At 40.4% G+C, this 22,129-nt stretch overlaps 1 protein-coding gene across 1 annotated transcript in view; it reads right to left on the bottom strand.

Annotated features, from left to right (window-relative positions):
- MAN2A1 (mannosidase alpha class 2A member 1) overlaps positions 1-22,129 on the bottom strand; it is a 208,106-nt gene that overhangs the window by 28,678 nt on the left and 157,299 nt on the right. The window contains exons 17-18 of the mRNA XM_055565880.1: positions 3,216-3,349; positions 308-449 (exon numbers count right to left, since the gene is read on the bottom strand). Coding sequence (XP_055421855.1) covers positions 308-449; positions 3,216-3,349 — 276 coding nt within the window. The remainder of the gene's footprint in view (positions 1-307; positions 450-3,215; positions 3,350-22,129) is intronic.

Below are 22,129 nucleotides of genomic sequence, written 5' to 3'. Positions count from 1 at the left end.
TATCTAAATTTAGTTTAGTCGGAGTCTGAATTTCCATATCCATTCAGTCACAACAATGACAGAATTTTGCAAACAATGGGCTATTGGGAAAAGTAAATTATCTTTAAAAATCATCAGTTTTGTGAACTTTTGGGTTTGTTTTCATCTGAAGATTGAGGAAATTTATTGTTTTATGTCAGTCTCACAAAGCTCAAAATTAACAGTCTGGTTCTAAAAAGAAAAAAGCTTGTGACTGAGGAAGGTAACAAACACACAACTAACAGAAAGTGAGACTAGTAAGAGCAAAGAGCATCTACAGAATACACACCACTCTTCAGACTCGAAACACCCAAAGACTGAGCTGAGAGCAGAGTCAAGCGGCGCTCGGCATCCTGGATGTACGCCATTGTAGTCATGGGATAGACGTTCGCCTGAAGAGGCAATTTGCTCATTGTCACTCTAGGTTGAATCTGCAAGACCAAACAATTATCGTGAAGAAAAAAAGAAAATCCAGTGATATTTACAAACGTACTTAAAAACATTACTACTGACTACAGATGGCTTTTTTCCCAAATAGAAAAAGGTACAGCACCTTTCTTGTCCAACAGAACAGCTAACTTAGAAATTAAAACATTCTTCAAGATGAAGAAAAATCATGAGCGTCTTAGAAAATTTTTAAGTGAGAAAGGCAGAACTTATCTAGTTTTTTTTTAAATAGGTATTACTATTTAAATTCAGAATAAAAATCCTTAACAAAAGTCTTCTAGCTCTCCATATTTGCATAAAACAAGTTATAAAGGTATTAAGTATTCATTTCTCATCTAAATCTAACGTACTGGCTTTGTAATGAATGCAAAGCTTAATAGCTCCCTATTCCCTTTCAAGAAATGTCTCTCATAATTCTTGAATCAGTTTTAATAAATACCACACATCTCGCCACCATATCCTCTAACATACTCTGTTGTAATAATCAAATGCATTTTTATATTTAAAAACTATTCAATGCTTACTCTTCTTGTTTAGTTTCAATGTAGACAGTTCCAAATTCCAATTTTTCTTGGTTTACTATCTGAATGCATGAAATACAACTCTACCTTTAGTTTTTGAGAGAGACTGATAATGAACTAAGCTGGTTGGGTCAAGGAGACTCACTCAAACCTCAGGAAGAGATGTCAAACAGAGACTCTATTATCAGAAATCTTACTCACACCACATAAAAATGTCATGTCTTCTTTTAAACTCACGAAACTTTAACATGGAACTCAGAACAGAAGAAGTACAATGTAAGCACAAGAGTTCACGCCTACTGAGTGTCCATGAACACTGGGCACAGCACTGGGTATTTCACAGATAACATCTCAATCTTCACCAGTCATTCAATTTACTGGTTGGTTCTCAATAGAGTCCCCCCAAATTCATGTTCACTCAGAACCTGTGAATGTGATTTTATTTTGAAATGTGGCCTCTGCAGAGATAACCAAGTTACACTGGGTTGGGGTGGGAGATAATCTAAAGAACAGTATCCTCCCAAGAAACGGGGAATGTGGACATACAGACACGCAGAGACACGAGGAGATCGCGTGAGAGTAGAGGCAGGAGCCGCAGCGATGTGTTTGCAACGCACGGCGTGCCAAGCACTGCCAGCGACCCCCAGGAGCCAGAAGAGGCAAGGCCACCCTTTCCTAGAGCTGACCGAGCGAGGAGGCCTGGCTACACCTTCGTTCTGGCTTCTGAAGTCCAAAACTGTGAGGGAATACATTTTTGTTGTTTTAAGTAACCCAGTTTGTGGCAGTTTGTATCACAGCCCTAGGAAATTAACAACCTGGAAGGGGAAAAAAAAACCAACCCTGTAAAATGTTTTTTAAAAAGGAAGGCACGAAGGCTAGCTGGTACGGAATCGCCAATCCTGATCTTTCTACTCCAACTGAGTTTATACTGAGAAAAAAGGCACCTAAAACTGTCACGACTGTGTAGCTGCTACCCTCCCCATCTGTGGGTCTAGATTTCTAGTTTGGCCCAAGCAACTATTATTTTCAAAGCATAAGAAATGGCCTATTCTAAAAAAGAAGCAACATTTAGCTTACAGTCTTAAAAATAATGTTTTCCTATTTATTAATGTGCTCTATCTTTGTAAAGAAAATTCACATTTTCATTTGTACTAAGTTTTTTCATTCATGTATACACCCACATCTACAAATTATTGCTTCTGTAGGACTTAGAAAAGCCTTTCTTTTGTACACAAGGAAAATGAATCACCATAAAGCCAGGGCTTCATCTGAAAGCCAAACAACTGTAGTAGAATTAACATGTTAATTTAAAATGCATGCTGCAATTTTTATGCTTTGCAAAGGTTTAAATTTAACTTTTGCAGGAAATTGTAGAAGAGAAAATTATCACAATCCTTTCCACTCATCCCAGTTGAAAATCAGAGTAATAGCATTTGTGAAATTATTTCTATTCGTAGTCAGAAATTTCTAAAATGCTAATGTCTCAGAGACATGCTCATGTTTTTAATAGTATTATTTCAAATATATGTTGTTACACACATATACTTTGCATATAGATTTAGGTAGCAATCAAGAGCACTCTAGTAAATTAGAGAAATGAAAATCTGAAAAAAATTTTACCAATCAATTTTCCCATTACTATTTCAAACTATTTCACAAACACTTTGATTAAATACAGCTATTCACATTTCTAAACAGATAGATGTTTTTATCTGTATGTCTGTGTCTATGTACACATATATGTATGTGTATAAATGTACACACACACATACATCAGTAGAGAAGGATTTCCTGGAATTGAAAAGAGCCCATTGTTAAAGCATACATTTAAAAACATATGTGGAACAAACTAAATACGGATAGACCAATTCCTTATGAGGAAATAAAAGGTATACTCTATCAATCCCTAATTAATATTAATATTTCCTTCTACTAGAAAAATTCATATATATCAAGGTATTTAACATGCATAGCGGTCCCCAAATTTTCCTTTGAAAAAACAAATCCTTACAAATAGATGTTTTACAAAATAATCTTGCAAATATTTTTTTCTATCCTTGAAAACCTGGTTAGATAGAGAACCTAAAAGTGTCCGTTAAAATTCAGTTTTATTTTAGAAATTTGCAACCTTAAGTATATTTTTTCAAAGGATCCAAAATTAACGTGCCTGTTATCATATATAAAAGGTACATATTAAACCATCATTTAAACATTTTAATGGAAAATTACCTGGTATCCATTTAGGTCAGTATAAAATCTGTTTTGGCTGTTGATGCTGGAAGAAATTCTCATTGCAATCTCATAGTTATGCTCTTTTCGGATGTCTACAATATTGGAAATCTCCACAGACTGTCCTTCTACTCCTAAATTCAAAACAATATTTACATTAAGATGTTGGGAAAGAATGAGGGCAGGGTGCCAGAGGATGAGACGGTTGGATAACATCACCGACTCAATGAACGTGAGTTTGAGCGAACTCCAGGAGACAGTGAACGACAGGGAATCCTGGCGCGCTGCAGTCCATGGGGCTGCAAAGAGTCAGACACGTCTTAGTAACTGAACAATACATTAATAAAAAATAATTGCCCCCCTTTTCTTAAATATACTATACAGAACTCCTTCCAAAGTTACATGTGTTCCCCTGTTTCCAACTTTCTCTTTACCATCCCTCATACACTGAACGGTGTCACAATTCATCTTTTTTTAAAGTCAGACCATAGAAAACATTTATTCAGATCATATATAACTCAACAGAAGGATTAAGAGGCTGCAATGAGATAAATGTACATGAAATGAAACATGCAAATGATTCTGCAGGAAGTCACAGAGGGGAAAGAGGACACTGAAGGACAGGAGGTCAGCCCACTACAGGCTCATCCGCCACTCAGCTGAGCTGCCATCCCCAGCAGAGCCATTCAGGGCTACTTCTTCACCAGGCTCTCTCCACACACTGGAAATTATGAGCAGTGAAATTTACACTCTGTTGGTTCAAGAGACAGTATATTACTGTCCATGATCTCTCTCCAGGAAAAGAGATAGGAGATCCAGCGAGATGATTTATGGCTGAAACTGATACTACCGTATTAGTATTTGTGGAGTATAATCTGGAGAGCTCCCCAGAACTTCAGTCAATTTTAATTGAGTCTGATATCTTTTAGGATCCCTTGTTATGGAGCGATTCATTTTTCCCTTTGCTATATAAAGCAGAGAGAGGAGAGCTTCAAAAAGTCCCAGATGTAGGACATTTTTATTTTTATTTTGGATAAGCCTAAAGTATTTACTAATTTCTATCTGTCATGCTACTCTAAGTATATCTTCAGGTCTGTGGTGAACCCTTGGGTCTATTTCAGAGCTGGAGAGGAGTTATAAATAAATGGAACACTTAATACAGTTAAGTGGGTAGAAAAGATACCGCAGGATCTTCTAAGAAAGACAGCAATTAGGAAAGTGGTCAAAGAAGAAAGAGTGGCCACATACAGCTGAAGCTTTCTGAGGCTCCTGGAGCCCAAGACACTTTCCCACAGCTGTGACTCGTGACTCAGCTCTCCCCTTCCTCACACACAACCTGTCACCCCGCTGATAACCAGCACCTCTTTAGACACAGAGGGCTGTCTACAGAAACACAGTTCAGTTCAGTTCAGTCGCTCAGTCGTGTCTGACTCTTCGCGACCCCATGAATCGCAGCACACCAGGCCTCCCTGTCCATCCCCAACTCCCGGAGTTCACTCAAACTCACGTCCATCGAGTTGGTGATGCCATCCAGCCATCTCATCCTCTGTCGTCCCCTTTTCGTCCTGCCCCCAATCCCTCCCAGCATCAGACTCTTTTCCAATGAGTCAACTCTTCGCATGAGGTGGCCAAAGTACTGAAGTTTCAGCTTTAGCATCACACAGGGAGGGGAGAAATAAAGTGAGGAAGACTTTTTTCCAGGAGCTAAGAAGAAACCCCAGAGCTTATAGAAGGTGACAGCAAGCAGAAAGGAAGTTTGAATATGCAGGATTTGTGGAAAACACATAAATGCAGCTGGCTTAAGCATTATAGGTTTATGTGAAAAATACACTGGAAATCGCACACCATAAATAATAACATGGTAACAATACTGAACGGGCCACAGCCTCCATTAATGTAGTGTTCAGATGCTCACAGAGGTTCTCTTCCGGTAGACGGTGCTCTTCTGATTGACCAACCTCACCAGAGCCAGCCTCGCTGTCTCACCATGACGAGCATATCTTCATGGGTGGAGGAAGGAAATACCATTTCCCCCCTGCTTTATAGGCTCCCCAAGCGGCGCTAGTGGTAAAGAACCCACCTGCCATCGCAGGAGACATAAGGGGTACAGGCTCAATCCCTAGGTCGGGAAGATCCCCTGGAGGAGGAAATGGCCGCTCACTCCAGTATTCCTGCCTGGGAAATCCCATGGACAGAGGAGCCTGGCGGGCTACAGTCCATGGGGTTGCAGAGAGACAGACGTGACTCAAGTGACCTAGCACACACACAGCCACAGTGTGAACCACTAGCCTCTACTACTTAGATGCACACATATACCTGCATACATTTTCTTCTGCGGATTACCAGATAAACCTACCAACACAGTTGACGGAAACTTCGCCACCACCAGGAGCTGGGGCAGGGGGCAAGCACACACACACACTGGTAACGGAGCAACAGGAACTTCTCTGAACTAGGAAATGCGTTACTTGTAAAGTGAACTTTCCCTCCAGTATACTTACAGTAACCAGATTATTTTTCTACAACCAAATGAATTATATAAAAAATTTAATAGACAAGTATTCACAAATGAACCAAAGAAGCCCCAAACCCAAAATGCAGCACTAGGGATGCTAGAGTTAATGGGCGTTAGGAAAAACGGCAGACAGCAAGTGACTCTGCGTTACTGCAAGCATTTGTAGGGTTTTCAGTGCTGCTTTCTGTTTTTTCCTCTCTAGATGGAACATTATCTCAGGGGCCAACAAAATACATAAAATGAAGTAGTCTTCATAAAGGAGGGAGTCATGTATCTCCGGAAAACTGACCAAAAAAAAAAATGCTCTGAGAAAAAAATTAATAATTTCTCACTACCTCGAGCAATGATAAATTATTTCTATTGAGAAAATCATCTTTCTCAAGGTCAATACTATTATGCTCCGATCCTACTGGGGCAACAAATGCTTAAAGCTCCTTTAAAAGGAGCCTTCACGCCCATTTGCACCTCAATAAGACATTAATTTAAATTCTGTGCCAGGACAGAGTTTTAAAATAAAGTCAAACTTAATATACTTATTATGAACAAACCAAATAAATGAGACCTGTAATGGTAACAAAAGCAAGAAGGTATCCCTGAGTTCTCAAAGAAAAATTATTATTTTTCAAAGAAGAAAATGTTTGGAGGGGAAAGAGGACTAAAATGGATGGGAATGGGTGAATCTAATTCAGATGACCATTACATCTACCACTGCGGGCAAGAATCCCTTAGAAGAAATGGAGTGGCCCTCATACTCAACAAAAGACTCCAAAATGCAATACTTCGGTGCAATCTCAAAAACGACAGAATCATCTCAGTTCTTTTCCAAGGAAGACCATTCAACATCACAGTAATCCAAGTCTATGGCCCAACCACTAATGTCGAAGAAGCAGAAGTTAAACCGTTCTATGAAAACCAGTAAGACCCTTAGAAATAGCACCAAAAAAAGATGTTCTTTTCATCATAGAGGACTGAAAAGCAAAAGTACGAAGTCAGAGAAACTGGGAGTAACGGGCAAATTTGACCTTGGAGTAAAAAATGAAGCAGGGCAAAGGCTAATAGAGTTTAGGCAAGAGAACGCTCTGGTCATAGCAAGCATCTTCTTCCAACAAAACACTAGAGATGACTATACACATGGACACCACCAGATGGTCAATACTGAAATCAGATTGATTATGCTCCTTGCAGCCAAGATGGAGAAGCTCTATACAGTCAGCAAAACAAGACCAGGAGCTGACTGTGGCTCAGATCATCAGCTCCTTATTGCCAAATTCAGACTTAAGTAGAAGAAAGTATGGAACACCAGTAGATCATTCAGTTATGACCTAAATCAAACCCCTTATGATAATAGAGTAGAAGCAACAAATAGACTCAAGGGATTAGATCTGATAGACAGTACCTGAAGAACTATGGACGAAGCTTTGTAACAGTGTACAGGAGGTGGTGACCAAAACCACTCCCAAGAAAAAGAAATGCAACAAGGCAGAACAGTTGTCTGAGGAGGTGTTACAAATAGCTGAGAAGTGAAAGGAAAAGGAGAAAAGGAAAAATATACCCATCTGAATGCAGAGTTCCAAAGAACAGCAAGGAGAGATAAAAAAGCCTTCCTCAGTGATCAACGCAAAGAAATAGAGGAAAACAACAGAACAGGAAAGACTAGAAATATCCTCAAGAAAATTAGAGATACCAAGGGAACATTTCATGCCAAGATGGGCACAATAAAGGACAGAAACGATGAGGACCTATCTGAAGCAGAAGAGATTAAGAAGACTGGCAAGAATACACAGAAGAACTGTACAAAACAAAAGGCCTTAATGACCCAGATAATCATGATGGTGTGATCACTCACCTAGAGCCAGACATCCTGTGGTGTGAAGTCAAGTGGGCCTTAGGAAGAATTACTACAAACAAAGCTACTCGAAGTGATGGAATTCCAGCTGAGTTATTTCAAATCCTAAAAGATGATGCTGTTAAAGTGCTGCACTCAATAGGCAAACAAATTTGGAAAACTCAGCAGTGGCCACAGGACTGGAAAAGGCCAGTTTTCATTCCAATCCCAAAGAAAGGCAATGCCAAAGAATGCTCAAACTACTGCATAATTGTGCTTATTTCATATGCTAGCAAGGTAATGTTCAAAATCCTTCAAGCTAGGCTTCAACAGTATGTGAACTGAGAACTTCCAGATGTTCAAGCCGGATTTAGAAAAGGGAGAGGAACTGGAGATCAAATTGCCAGTTATCTGTTGGATCATCGAAAAAGCAAGAGAGTTCCAGAAAAACATCTATTTCTGCTTTATTGACTATGCCAAAGCCGTTGACTATCCAGATCACAATAAACTGTGGAAAATTCTGAAAGAGATGGGAATACCAGACCACCCGACCTGCCTCTTGAGAAACCTATATGCAGGTCAGGAAGCAACAGTTAGAAGTGGATATGGAACAACAGACTGGTTCCAAATAGGAAAAGGAGTACGTCAAGGCTGTATATTGTCACCCTGCTTGTTTAACTTACACGCAGAGTACATCATGAGAAATGCTGGGCTGGATGAAGCACAAGCTGGAATCAAGATTGCTGGGAGAAATATCAATAACCTCAGATATACAGATGACACCACCCTTATGGCAGAAAGTGAAGAGGAACTAAAAAGCCTCTTGATGAAAGTGAAAGAGGAGAGTGAAAAAGTTGGCTTAAAGCTCAACATTCAGAAAACTAAGATCATGGCATCTGGTCCTATCACTTCATGGGAAATAGATGGGGAAACAGTGGAAACAGTGATAGACTTTATTTCTTGGGCTCCAAAATCACTGAAAATGGTGACTGCAGCCATAAAATTAAAAGATGCTTGCTTTTTGGAAGAAAAGCTATGAAAAACCTAGTTCAGTTCAGTTCATTTCAGTTGCTCAGTCATGTCCAGCTCTTTACTACCCCATGAACTGCAGCACGCCAGGCCTCCCTGTCCATCACCAACTCCCAGAGTTTACCCAAACTCATGTCCATTGAGTCGGTGAGGCCATCCAACCATCTCATCCTCTGTCGTCCCCTTCTCCTCTTGCCCTCAATCTTTCCCAGCATCAGGGTCTTTTCAAATCAGTCAGCTCTTCGCATCAGGTGGCCAAAGTATTGGAGTTTCAGCGTCAGCATCAGTCCCTCCAATGAACACCCAGGACTGCTTTCCTTTAGGATGGACTGGTTGGATCTCCTTGCAGTCTAGACAGCATATTAAGAAGCAGAGACATCACTTTGCCTACAAAGGTCCATCTAGTCAAAGCTATGGTTTTTCCAGTGGTCATGTATGGATGTGAGAGTTGGACTATAAGGAAGACTGAAAGCTGAAGAATTGATGCTTTCTAACTGTGGTGTTGGAGAAAACTCTTGAGAGTCCCCTGGAAAGCAAGGAGATGAAACCAGTCCATCGTAATGGAAATTAACCTTGAATATTCATTGGTAGCACTGACACTGAAGCTATAATACTCTGGCCACCTGACAGGAAGAGCCAGCTCATTGGAAAAGACCTATTCCTTCGAAAGATGGAGGGCAGGAGAAGGGCACGACCGAGGATGAGATGGTCAGATGGCATCATCGACTCACTGGACACGAGCTTGAGGAGACTCCAGGAGACAGTGAAGGACAGGGAGGCCTGGTGTGCTGCAGTCCATGGGGTCACAAAGAGTTGGACACAACTGAGCGACTGAACATGTCCTACTCTGTGTCAAGAGTCTGAAGATGCGCCTGTCCCAACAAAGCTCACTGGACTGAGGGGAAAAGTCCCCAGGAAGCGGGGGTACAAGCCCATTGGTCTCAGTGACCTGCTGCCTCTTTGCAGGATGTGGCAGCAAAAGATACTTTTACTAAAATGGCTCTACCTGAGCAACGGCTCTAGATGGCCAGGGGTTTTAAAGGCCCTCTAGTTTTAGCTCAATCCTGGGAAAGAAAATGCCTCTGACTTTGCAAAAGTAATCCACAGGGAACTGAGAGTTGGTGTGAGGACATTCCAGGTTTCAACAGAGAACTAAGCGCCCTTTAGCTATTAATAGCTCCTCATATTCTGTGCTCTTGCAGAAGACAGGATGGAGATTCTTTATCCTTATTAATACACGCAATGCAAAGTAAAATTCAGCCAGTTCACAGGTGGAAAGCTGTAGCAGAGAAGCCAAAGGAGTCTTTCAGAACCCTGGTGCTCTTCCATTTCTCCTCCCTGCAGCCTGTGAGCATCTCACAGACACAGACTGTCTTACACACACCTTCACACTTCAGTTTTTAGCCACGTTTTGGGCACACGCTCAGGGCTGAATGACTGTTAGCCAGAAAGAATGAAAATGTGAGAGGCTGTCCCTTACCATGCAGCAGTTGGCTGGCAGGGGAGAAAGCAGACGGGCTATAGATAAGGCTCACATGGAAAGATGAGGAGGAAATCCTTTCGTTTTGAGCAAACACACTCCTGTTACAATCTCAGCTCCTTGTGTAAAGGGACCATGTCTTATTTATCTTTATGCTCCCAGCACATAAGAGGTACTGAAGAGTTGAGTGAAGAGAGGCAGCTGTGTGGGAGAAACACAATCAGTAGGTACCAAGTGCTTAGTATGGACCGTACTGCGTACATCTAATAACCCATCAATTCTGACCCCAAGCCTAGGAGGAAGTTATCTGCCCCAGATCACAAGGTCTGGCAGAATCAGGACTAAACCTCTCAGCCATCATGTCTCAATGGCAGACCAACTACTAGAAAATGTTGAAATTACCTTCAGACCAAGGATTGAGAAATATTTTGTAGGAACTCTAAGCAGAGAAGAGAGCTCCGGATTATTTTTAAACAAGGAGAGAAGGCACTGATCTGCGATCTGATATACTACAAGAGCTACTGAATTAAATGAAATTAAGGGACAAGGCTTGCCAAAACCTAAAATTTCATTAGAACAATCTCAGAATCTCTTCTGAAGTGTCACAGACACTTGAGAAGCCAATAAAGTAATATACATTAAATATTAAAGTCGCACACCCTAATTACCTGCTATCTACCTCGAATGGACAGCGATCATGAGCACAAGTATACGCACAGTGCACCGGTGCCAAGAGGAGAAATCTGGGGAAACGCACGAGATGGCCGCCAATGGCCAACGGACAACAAGACCAGGCGGCACATCCACGCTACGGGACGCTCTGCAGCAAATGAAAAGCATGAGGCAGCTCTCTGTCCCGGCAGAGAAGGGGCTGATAGAGAAAGCAAACAGAGCATCCGTACAGTCTGATACACTTTAGGCTCAAAACAGACACAGATATAACATTACAGATTTCTTTGAGTGTGTGTGTGTGTAAGAGAGAGAAAGAAAGGGCCCACATATCTGTATTAGCTGTCTTAAGTAGTGGACAGAGGACAGGAATATTTTTCAGAGAGATTTTATGCTATATCTATGCTGTTGTTGTTGCTCAGTCACGTCCAACTCTTTGAGACCCCATGGACTGCAGCACGCCAGGCCTCCCTGTCCATCACCAACTCCTGGAGTTTACTCAAAGTCATGTCCACTGAGTGGGTGATGCCATCCAGCCATCTCATCCTCTGTTGCCTCCTTCTCCTCCTGCCCCCAATCCCTCCCAGCATCAGGGTCTTTTCCAATGAGTCAGCTCTTCCCATCAGGGGGCCAAAGTATTGGAGTTTCAGCTTTAGCATCAGTCCTTCCAATGAGTATTCAGGACTGATTTCCTTTAGGATGGACTGCTTGGATCTCCTTGCAGTCCAAGGGACTCTCAAGAGTCTTCTCCAACACCACAGTTCAAAAGCATCAATTCTTCGGTGCTCAGCTTTCTTTATAGTCCAACTCTCACATCCATACATGACCACAGGAAAAACCATAGCTTTGACTAGATGGACCTTTGTTGGCAAAGTCAAGTCTGTGCCTTTTAATCAGGTGTCCTGGTTGGTCTTAGCTTTTCTTCCAACGAGTAAGCATCTATTACTTTCATGGATGCAGTCACCATCAGCAGTGATTTTGGAGCCCAAGAAAGTAAAGTCTGTCACTGTTTCCATTGTTTCCCTATCTATTTGCCAAGAAGCGATGGGACCGGATGCCATGATCTTAGTTTTCTGAATGTTGAGTTTTAAGCCAGCTTTTTTATAGCATGTGAAATTTTGTCAAAAGAATATGTGTGCACATACAGACATAAATACTATGTATTTGCATTTTATACATAAAGGTAATTTTAAGCATTTTTTTTTTTAAAGAACATTTTCTGAGGCTGGGAAAAAATGAAACTAAGTAGGCAAGAGCTAAGGGTCAGAAAGCAGCACCCTGTGGACTCTGTTGCTCAGCACTGGTTTGAAGGAAATCAAGAAGAGCAGTCCTTTGTGTATGGGGAGAAAGACTGGATGGCACTTCCAATGTGTCCCCTGGGCCTTAAGAAGAGGTGGGGCAAGCAGCCTGGAAGGGCTCATGGCTGGGTGGTGCAGACAGAAAGCCCGGAGCTGTGGCTCTGACAGCAACCTTTGAGAATCCCAGGCATACCTCCTCAGCACATACACTCTCTTCATCAGATTATTCTAAATCCACCCAGAATGGCCGAGTTCAGCCCTCTCCACCTGTCTAGGTCATCTGACTCTAGCAATTCTGATATGCACAATACACTCTTCCAAGGAACATGCCTGATAGTCACACAGCTCGCTCATGACAGTGAAACCGTTACAGGAACGAGAGGCAGCAGCGTGGGAGAAAGAGCAAAAGACAGCCTCGCTCCCGGTCCAGCAAGGATTCAGTACCTTATTTAGTGGCACTCAATATGTGCTGAGGACAAGTCATCAGATCAGATGGAAAAACAGCAACTGGCCCACCCCCACCTGGAAAAACAAAAGGTGATGATGGGAGCCCCAAGAGAGGTGCCCAACCACCAAACAGAAGTTTAACTGAAATGTGACACAGACAGGATATCATGCAGAATACATCCTAAAAGACACCCATCCAAGACTTAAAGCAAGGTCTTTAGTGACTGTCCTTAAAATGTTGGCTTTGAGACAAAAATGGAACTTTGTGATCAATCTGCAGTCCTCGGCCCTTCTCTCAAATCTGTGCCGCAGCAGAGAGGCCTGGGCCCTCACATCAGAACAGAAGCAGGACAGGGAGAGCTGCCGTGGAAAACTAGGGCTTCTCATTTTGAACAGCTCCCCTTCAATCTGGGGAATATTTTGTTTCATATTTAAGTGATCAGAAATTGAAAAATAATGTTCCTGGTGTGTGTTTACTTTGTGACACTGTTTTTCTAAATATATGTATCCAACTTAACTGGGAACTGACACATGGTTATTACTAATAATTAATACATACTGCTTAGGTAGGCACATACATTTAAATGACAGTTCTCACAATGATGATAAATTTAGTAGGTCAGCATGGAGATGATGTTTCTTTAAAGCAAATATTATCATTACTATATTTAAAAAAAATGTACTCCTATCTGAATGTACCAAGAATAGAAATGGTAGTAATTCCCACAACCAGATGACCTTTTTCTTCATGTTGACTAACTCAACTTATCATCCATTACAAGATCTAACTTATCCTCTAAGGTACTTGGTGATTTCCAGGTCTGTAAATGTTCACACTGATTATTTCTCCACAAGTGAAAATTTTAACATCTGCTTTCATGAATACAAAGTTTAGTAAATTTCACTCCAAGACTCAAACTTAAGAAAGTGACAATGCATCACTGTGTTTCATTCATAAAGCAGTAGATAAATAACTACCCCTACTTACTGACTAACTTGTCATGAGCTCGGCACTAGTCAACACATTTTATGCTTTTCATTTCACAAACTCTCAAAATGATGCAAAAAGTAAATGCGTACTAGGAAAGGTACAACATTTTGATCACACAGATTGCAAATTCTGGTTAAAGATTATACCAATTAAGTATGCTATGGGTGAAAAAGCCCTAATAACTGAAACACAGACAACAAAACTAGGAAGCTGTCCTTTTTATTTTTATTTTTTTCCCTCTAATAAACACTGATTTTAAAAAACAACACGCTTTCTTGGAAGCCTCATTTTGGAGGAACATAACACCTACATCACTAACATTCTTTCAAATCCCAAACAGAATCGGTCTCACTAACCCTGGCTTCCTCCCAGAAGGTGCATAAACAGCTCGTGACCTGCATTACAGGCCTGGGCTGGTCTAGTGCAGGCAGGGAGGAATGCTGGAGGAATCTCATGGTCTGTCTGCCTCCACACCGACAGTCACTCTGGAGTGGCCTGCCTCCCATCCTCACAAACATGCTCTTTTCCAAGCTACCTTTAGAGAGGAAAATCAGATTTCACTGAGACAAACCTGCCATGCAGGCACGTGATTCTTCCTCTTTAACCACACTTTGACAATTCCTTCTCCTAACTTTCCCCACCCACCAAAGAAAAAAAACAAATACACACACAAAAAAACAAAGGCAGCCGCATTCCTCTTACCCACCCTAACTCCTGTGGAGCTGAACAATTAAAGTACTGGTGTCTGACTGAACTTTAATGACTAGGAACAAAGATTTTTGCAAAACACACGGTTTCCAATTGCTGGTTTTCAACAAAATTGAAGGTTACCTAATAACATTGTCAGACAGTAGATCATTAAAAATAATTGATTACTGTTTGGCAATAGATCACTGTGATTTATGGAACATAACTCAGAAGGAATTCAAGGAATTAGATAACATGCCCATAACTAAACTCCTTCTATTCCCACCTACTTATTTATGTTTTCAACATTCCTTTGCCTTAAATTTATAAGAACAAAAAATAAGAATAAAATAAAAGCTGAAACTTATCTCACTCTAGCAATAAGTAACATTCACCAATGAAGGCATAAACATTTAGGATACAAAAGGTACAATTCATCTCAATAAGATGGCTAACACATGAAAAGATGCTCAACATCACTCATTATCAGAGAAATGCAAATCAAAACCACAATGAGGTACCATTTCACGCCAGTCAGAATGGCTGCGATCCAAAAGTCTACAAGCAATAAATGCTGGAGAGGGTGTGGAGAAAAGGGAACCCTCTTACACTGTTGGTGGGAATGCAAACTAGTACAGCCACTATGGAGAACAGTGTGGAGATTCCTTAAAAAACTGGAAATAGAACTGCCTTATGATCCAGCAACCCCACTGCTGGGCATACACACTGAGGAAACCAGAAGGGAAAGAGACACGTGTACCCCAATGTTCATCGCAGCACTGTTTATAATAGCCAGGACATGGAAGCAACCTAGATGTCCATCAGCAGATGAATGGATAAGAAAGCTGTGGTACATATACACAATGGAATATTACTCAGCCATTAAAAAGAATATATTTGAATCAGTTCTAATGAGGTGGATGAAACTGGAGCCAATTATACAGAGTGAAGTAAGCCAGAAAGAAAAACACCAATATAGTATACTAACGCATATATATGGAATTTAGAAAGTTGGCAATGATAACCCTGTATGGGAGACAGCAAAAGAGACACAGATGTATAGAACAGTCTTTTGGACTCTGTGGGAGAGGGAGAGGGTGGGATGATTTGGGAGAATGCCATTGAAACATGTGTAATATCATGTAAGAAATAAATCGCCAGTCCAGGTTTGATGCAGGATACAGGATGCCTGGGGCTGGTGCACTGGGATGACCCAGAGGGATGGTACAGGGAGGGAGCTGTGAGGGGGGTTCAGGATTGGGAACACATGTACACCCGTGGTGGATTCATGTTGATGTATGGCAAAACCAATACAATATTGTAAAGTAATCACCTCCAATTAAAATAAATAAATTTAAATTAAAAAAAATAAAAAAATAAATATTAACATGCTATCATTAAAAATATATATATTTCTATTCAAGTTTATAAATTATCAAAATGGTAATATATTATTAATTATATGTTTTGATCAATTACATACTATTAGTAATAATTTTATAACTCAATCTAGAAGAAATTTAATACTTTTGAGTTTTAGGATGATAGAATCTTAAAACTTATATGTGTGTGTGTGTGTATATATCTTTCAGAAGAATAATGAAAAGTTGACCAATAATAAGACTCTTAAGTATAAAGTATTATATTGAGGTAAAATTTGGTGGGGGAAGTAGAATGGAAACACGAATTCAAGGAGAAAATAATGATATGAAATTAACTGTTAAGGAGGGCTTGTTCAGGCTTTTCAAAAATGCATGATTTAGTATCAAACTGCTATGCACTGGTTATGCTTCTTTTAAAATGGCAATATTTACAATGTGCCAAATATAACATCCTTTGCAAAAATTTAAATGTATAAAGAAAAACTAGATGTCAACTTACAAAAATGTAAAGGACACAGATTCTTCAAATTCTTATAAGAACAAGGGAATTTGATCTCAACAAATCCACTTTACACTTTGTGATCTACTTTTCCTCCTTCCTGTCCATTCAAATGACATTTCTCCAAGACCAAGCCTCTCAAAAGCTCACTTTTTAAAATCAAATCTTCCCCAACTTCCCCAAACCTCCAATGACTTACTGTGTAACTGGGCCTGCACCTGTGAAGGAGATACACCGCTCAGCACGTGCCGGGCTTTGTGTGCATCAGCTCAGTTTATCTCCAACGCTCTGGGCAAGACTATTACTGTCACCGTTTGCAGGATAATGAAACCGAGACCGTGCAGGCCAGAACCGGCACAAGGTCAAATGAAGCAGGTGTGAGGGCTGGACTGGAGGGCCCGGGCTGTGCCTGCGGCCTGGGCTCTTGACCGTCACGCGCCCCTGCGCGTCCCGCCCCGGCCCCGCCGTCTCCGTTGAGCTCGCGTCCCGCCCCGGCCCCGCCGTCTCCGTTGAGCTCGGCGCACACTGGTGGAGGGTGATGCGGTTCCCGTTAGGAAGCCCTGCCTTCAGAGCAGCAGCTGCCGCCAAACAGCCCCCAAGATGACCTGTGAGCTCCGAATCTGTGCAACCAGAAAGTATGCATAGTCCCTTAAAATAACCTTCCCTTTCATGCCTGTAGGGAATAATCAGATTCAACACATACCCACTTATTTCATTTTTTTTTTTTTAAGTTCCAATTAACAGAAAAAAAAATCCTTAGCAGTCAATTGCATATTATGATATTCCAAAAATGTTTTAATTACCTAAGTCTGCCTAGTCATAAGTTACTTAATGCTTTTTACTCTTAAATCAAGCTAAATATGGAATGCAGTCCTGGGAAAAATGAGAGATTGATTGCAAACCATTTTAATATCCTCATGAATCTTTTTATGGAAATAAAAACAATTTCAGCGAAGCTCTGAGACCTTGTTTGTGAGTGAAAGGACTCCAGGGATGAGGCCCCAGATTCAAACATCCTTAGAAAATGAATTCAGAAGCAAGAAGCCAAGCGCCAGAGAAGCTCCATGTGAAAGTAAGTCTTGTGAAGACACCTTGATGGTGATGCCTAATTGACCATCCAGTCTTTCTCTCTTAAGAACTTACAGAGCAAACCAAAGTCATTCTAGTTTGCTTAGAGGCAAAACTAAAGGTTCAGATCTCTAATTCCCAGTGTGAACTCTCTTAACATGTTGAACTGGATAAAGTTTATTTCGATTCTCTGAAAGTTAAGGGTCATGTTATGAATCCATTTAGATTATATATTCAAAACAGAAGGAAAACTAAGCAAGCTCTCTCTGATTACCGAATATGCCCATGGAATAAAATTATCAGTCATTTCAGCCAAAGGAAAGTCTTTTCTTCCATACTTTTTGATGGCAGTTCATTACATTTTACCCCCAGGCTACTCTGTACTTTCTTTGCCAAAATCCATTACATGCTACACTTTTATAACATGATTGGTGGAAAACAGGTAAACGTATTGCATTTTAGATATTTCTCCTAAGGGTTTAAACATGGTTTACACTGACATACTCACTCACTCACAAATAGCTGCCTAGAAGAACGCAGTTCTGAGGGAGGGAAAGGCCTCGCGGGTGTATATTGTAACAGATCTGAGACCCCAGCCGAGTGCCAGTGACTACGTGCAGGACACTCTGGCAACCAACCGCAACCTAAGTCTTCAACGCAGCGGCTGATGTCAGAAAACGAGGCCTCCAAAGTCTATAATTAATTACAGCTCCGAAGACAAGCGAAGCTACACCAGCGAGTGTTGCTCACTGATCATCGCTGCAAGACAGGCATTTTTTGGTGCCGGTAAAGTATCAAATTACTATAACACAAGGGGGTTTTTGGCTTGTATCATATTCTATCTTCTAATCCAAGCTTAATGATAAAAGCTAAAGTAGCATATTTGGTAACACTTAAAGTTTCAGTTTAATGAAAGATGATTACACTACAATAAAAAATGAATCCATACCTCTTTCACCTGTTCCTCCAGAAAAATGCTATTTTCTACAAACAAAAGAATATTTTAGAAACTATGAAATGCTCTTAAAGGGCATTTCATTAAATTATGGTCACCATGAAAAGGGTTTCTTATTTAACCTTTTATGAGGCAAAGCATAATGTCTCATTAGAAATCTCTGAAATTTCTCTGATCTTTTGGAGTTTTTAAAGCTCATGAGCACAAGATTTCTTTTAGTTCAATATTTCTAGGAACCTTTTTGAATATGATGTCTGAACAATAATGAAAATAAAACCACAGTGTTTTCAATAGCTTAAATGATGTTAAGGAGAGACTTTAAACTGTACTGCTTATTATTTTCAGAATCTGAAGCGAACACAAATAGAGAAACTGAAGTTAAATATCAAATCAAGAACAAACCAGAAGCCAGGCTGAACCCAGGCCTCCCAAATCAGTTTGTGTCAAAATCAATAATGACCACATAGTTTATGTAATTTGGGAAGTGTTGCTTGACTTTTGTCCTTGACTTTGTTTTCTGATAAAGCTTAATTTGGGCAAAAGTTACTTTAGGGAGAGAAGAATCAAAGAGTAACAAAAAAAGATTTTGAGGAATTTAAATATATTTTTTTCAGATTTGCATTACCTTAGGTTTTTAAAAGAATGTTTCAAGTAAACAGAATTTGAAAGGTTTAATATAACAGATATTCAGTAAGACAATCCATAATATTACCTCATTTTCTGTTTCTTTACTCTTGTTGTTGAGAGATAAGACAATCTTTTGTATGATTAAATGGTTTAGTAAACTAATAGTTACAATATATAATCATAAAATATTAATAGTTTCCTTCCCTTCAGCCCCCATTTGTTCTTGGATCCTGAACTTAGTACTAACAACAGGCTCTAGTCATTAATACTCATTCAAATAACTGTATTCTCAATTTAAAAGGGGAAATTCGTCTATGTCAGAAAACAGATCCATAAGTTAAATTCAATAACAGATATTTCTGTTATCTTAAGAAATTTTAAACCAAAGTCAGTTTACAAAAGCATGAAAGTTGGCTGAAATATTCATAGCACCAAACATCAGGTCAGTCTGTCTATGCATTCTGATCAGTTACTCAGAAGCTTAGCTTACAAGGAGTCCTACACGAGGCTGAAGTCGAGAAGCGTTTCCTAGTACAGACGCTTGAGTGCCACATAACCAAGGGCTCTTCAGGTATCGGGAACACCTAGAGAGGCAAGCACCCTGAAGATTTCACATCTCAGTCGCAGGCCTGGGTGAGTGATTCAGTTAAAACCCATGAAGACAGGATCCAGACAAGCTGTGCCCTCATGCAGCAGCGTATGAAACAAGGATGGATAGAAATAGATGACAGAGGCCACCAGGAAAAGGCTCCAGCTCCACAACTGGGCTTTTTTTTTTTTTTTCCCCAGGACAGAGATACGTTGAGAGGGTCTCAAATACAAACATGGGAGGGTGTACAGTTTGAAAGAAAGTGCTTCAGGTGATATAGTATCTCCATTTTCTCCACAGTCTTGCTGGGAGAAAAATGCTCTAGGCTTGAAACAGTAAAAAGAAAGATGGATCTGTCACTTTGAATAGTTACATATGCTGGTTTCAGGTTCAGTCCAAGCAAGTACAGTAAAGCTCATCTGGGGAATCACTTTAAAATCACATTTTATCTAACTTATCTGTCATTTCACACAAATTTCTGAAGCTTCCTGCTTTCAAGCTGCAAAAATCTAACATCAGCTCAATTTATCCCACCCACTGAGACATCTAGGGGCAATCTGAGCTCTTTTTATTTTTTAATTATTATTTTTGTTATGCTAATACTCTAAGTGCCCAGTTCAAAACAACCTCTATTTCTTAACTGACTAATCAGAGCCAGCCTTGCCACCTTGGAGAGCAGGGAAGGCGGGTGGGGAGCTGGTGACATCTCTTGCCCTGCTCCTGCCTAAGGGCCCATCAGCCCCTGGGCCTTTCTGACCGCTCAGTGGGGGACAGGAGGGGAGGAGAGGCAGAAAGACAAGCTACTTAGTTTTGAGGAGTGCCTATCTGTTGGGCTAAGCAAACAGGCCAAGGCAGAGCATAATAACTTCCAAGCTGGCTGCTGAAGCAAGACAGCAAGCTAAGCTACAGCCACAGAACTGGAAGAGGGCCCTCGAGTTCAGAGAAACCACCCTTTGATATGAGACCCAGATCCTGTGGACAAAAGAAGAAAACTCAGAAGCTGCACTGATGAACAAATGCAATTAAACAAAAGCAAAAGCAGTTAAGCAGACACACCTGTTGGAACATGAAGTTAGACTTTTCTGACGAGCTGCTTCAGCATTTACTCTGAGACACGTTGTTGCTTAGTTGCTCTGTCGTGTCTGACTCTGCGACCCCATGGGCTGTAGCCCGCCAGGCTCCTCTGGCCATGGGATTTCCCAGGCAAGAATACCACAGTGGGTTGCCATTTCCTTCTCCAGGGGATCTTCCCAACCCAGGGATCACACCTGCCTCTCCTGTATTTACCACTGAGCCAGCACGGAAGCCCACTCTGAGACATTGCCTATTTCTCAAAATAACTGATGACAAGCAACAGTAAACCACACTTGACCAAGCAGGTCTGGACCGAGGCTGCACCGTGCTGGATTCCAGACAGAACCTTCCCATCAAAAAACAGTCGTTTTAAGCAAATTTAAAGTAGACAGGCACACCTTCTTTGTGATCATGCTACTTTATATCCGTAAGATAAAACCTGTGGCTATAGCTGAAGATGGAATTTTAGGGCTCTCACAAATGCTAAACAATGGCCTATGTGAGGGTACAAAACGAGGCCAAAAACAGTGCTTCTGACTTAAAATCGCTCAAAGATTATTTCAAAACTACAGACTTTCTTGTAGTTTCAAAGTGTTTGCAGATAATTGCAAAAGACACCAAGTTAGTGTCTAGTATGATTCTCCCTGCCATCTAAAAGAACTTTTTACTTTTTAATTCAACATATGAATCATGGGTTACCCTGAAAATATATCACATAAGAAGTCACATAATGAAGTCTGTTCATACCTGAAATTCTACTGGGTACTTGGAGTATTACCAAAACAAAAATAATTATTAAAACATAAATACCCAGACCTTAGATTGCCTCTATATGTCTCAGTGCGTGGGATAAACTTGAGCTGATGTTAGATTTTTGCATCGATGAGATTTTAAGTTAAAAAAAAAAGTTAAAAACAAAGTCAAACACTGAAATCTGAAAACTGAACTTAGCTAAATAAGAAATTCCCTGAACACAGTAGGCTTTTGTTATTGTTTAGTTGTGAATTCGTGTCTGACTCTTTTGCAACCCCATGGACTGTAGCCTGCCAGGCTCCTCTGTCCATGGCATTTCCCAGGCAAGAATACTGGATGAGGTTGCCGTTTTCTTCAGAAGATCTTCCCAATTCTGGGATGGATCCTGCATCTCCTGCATTGACAGGCAGATTCTTTACTGCTGAGCCACCACAGAAGCCCAGAGTAGCCTTTGCTTCCCCATAATACCCAAAAAGTAAACAGTGCCTGCCCATATATTTTATTACTTGTTTTGAAACACTTTTTGTCTACCTGTCTACAGATTCAGGGAAAGAATATTTTCCTTTTCTAATTTTTTCATCTTAGCTTATAGCAACAAAACATGTAAAGTGGCATTTTTATGAGGTCTTGTACTAAAAGATTTGATACAATAGTAAATGGTCTGGTTATTAGGATTAAAAGTGTGGTTGGAAAGGTACTCCATGCTAAAAACAGTGAATTAAAAATCAACCAACCTAAGTATACAATTCTGAGACTGGGAACCATAGGTCCATTCAAATCATATGGAAAAACCAGAGCTACTGGTCACAGTTCAGTTTCCAAACAGATCAAAGGCCTACTTCTTACCACTTGATTAACAAAGAAGCTACTTCAATACTGTGCTAAAAGTAATAAACTGTCTGATTTTATATGCTGCAAGCTAATGAGTTGTAAGCAAACAGAATGAGCATAGAATATTTTTCTTCTAAAGTTAAATTCTAATAATGTTAACTATGGCAATAACTTCTATATTTGAGGCAGGTTGTG

The sequence above is a fragment of the Bubalus kerabau genome, chromosome 1 (assembly GCF_029407905.1).
Source record: "Bubalus kerabau isolate K-KA32 ecotype Philippines breed swamp buffalo chromosome 1, PCC_UOA_SB_1v2, whole genome shotgun sequence".
Taxonomy (NCBI): domain Eukaryota; kingdom Metazoa; phylum Chordata; class Mammalia; order Artiodactyla; family Bovidae; genus Bubalus; species Bubalus kerabau.
Note: the sequence above shows the minus strand (reverse complement) of the source record. Positions and strands in the feature narration are given on the sequence as shown.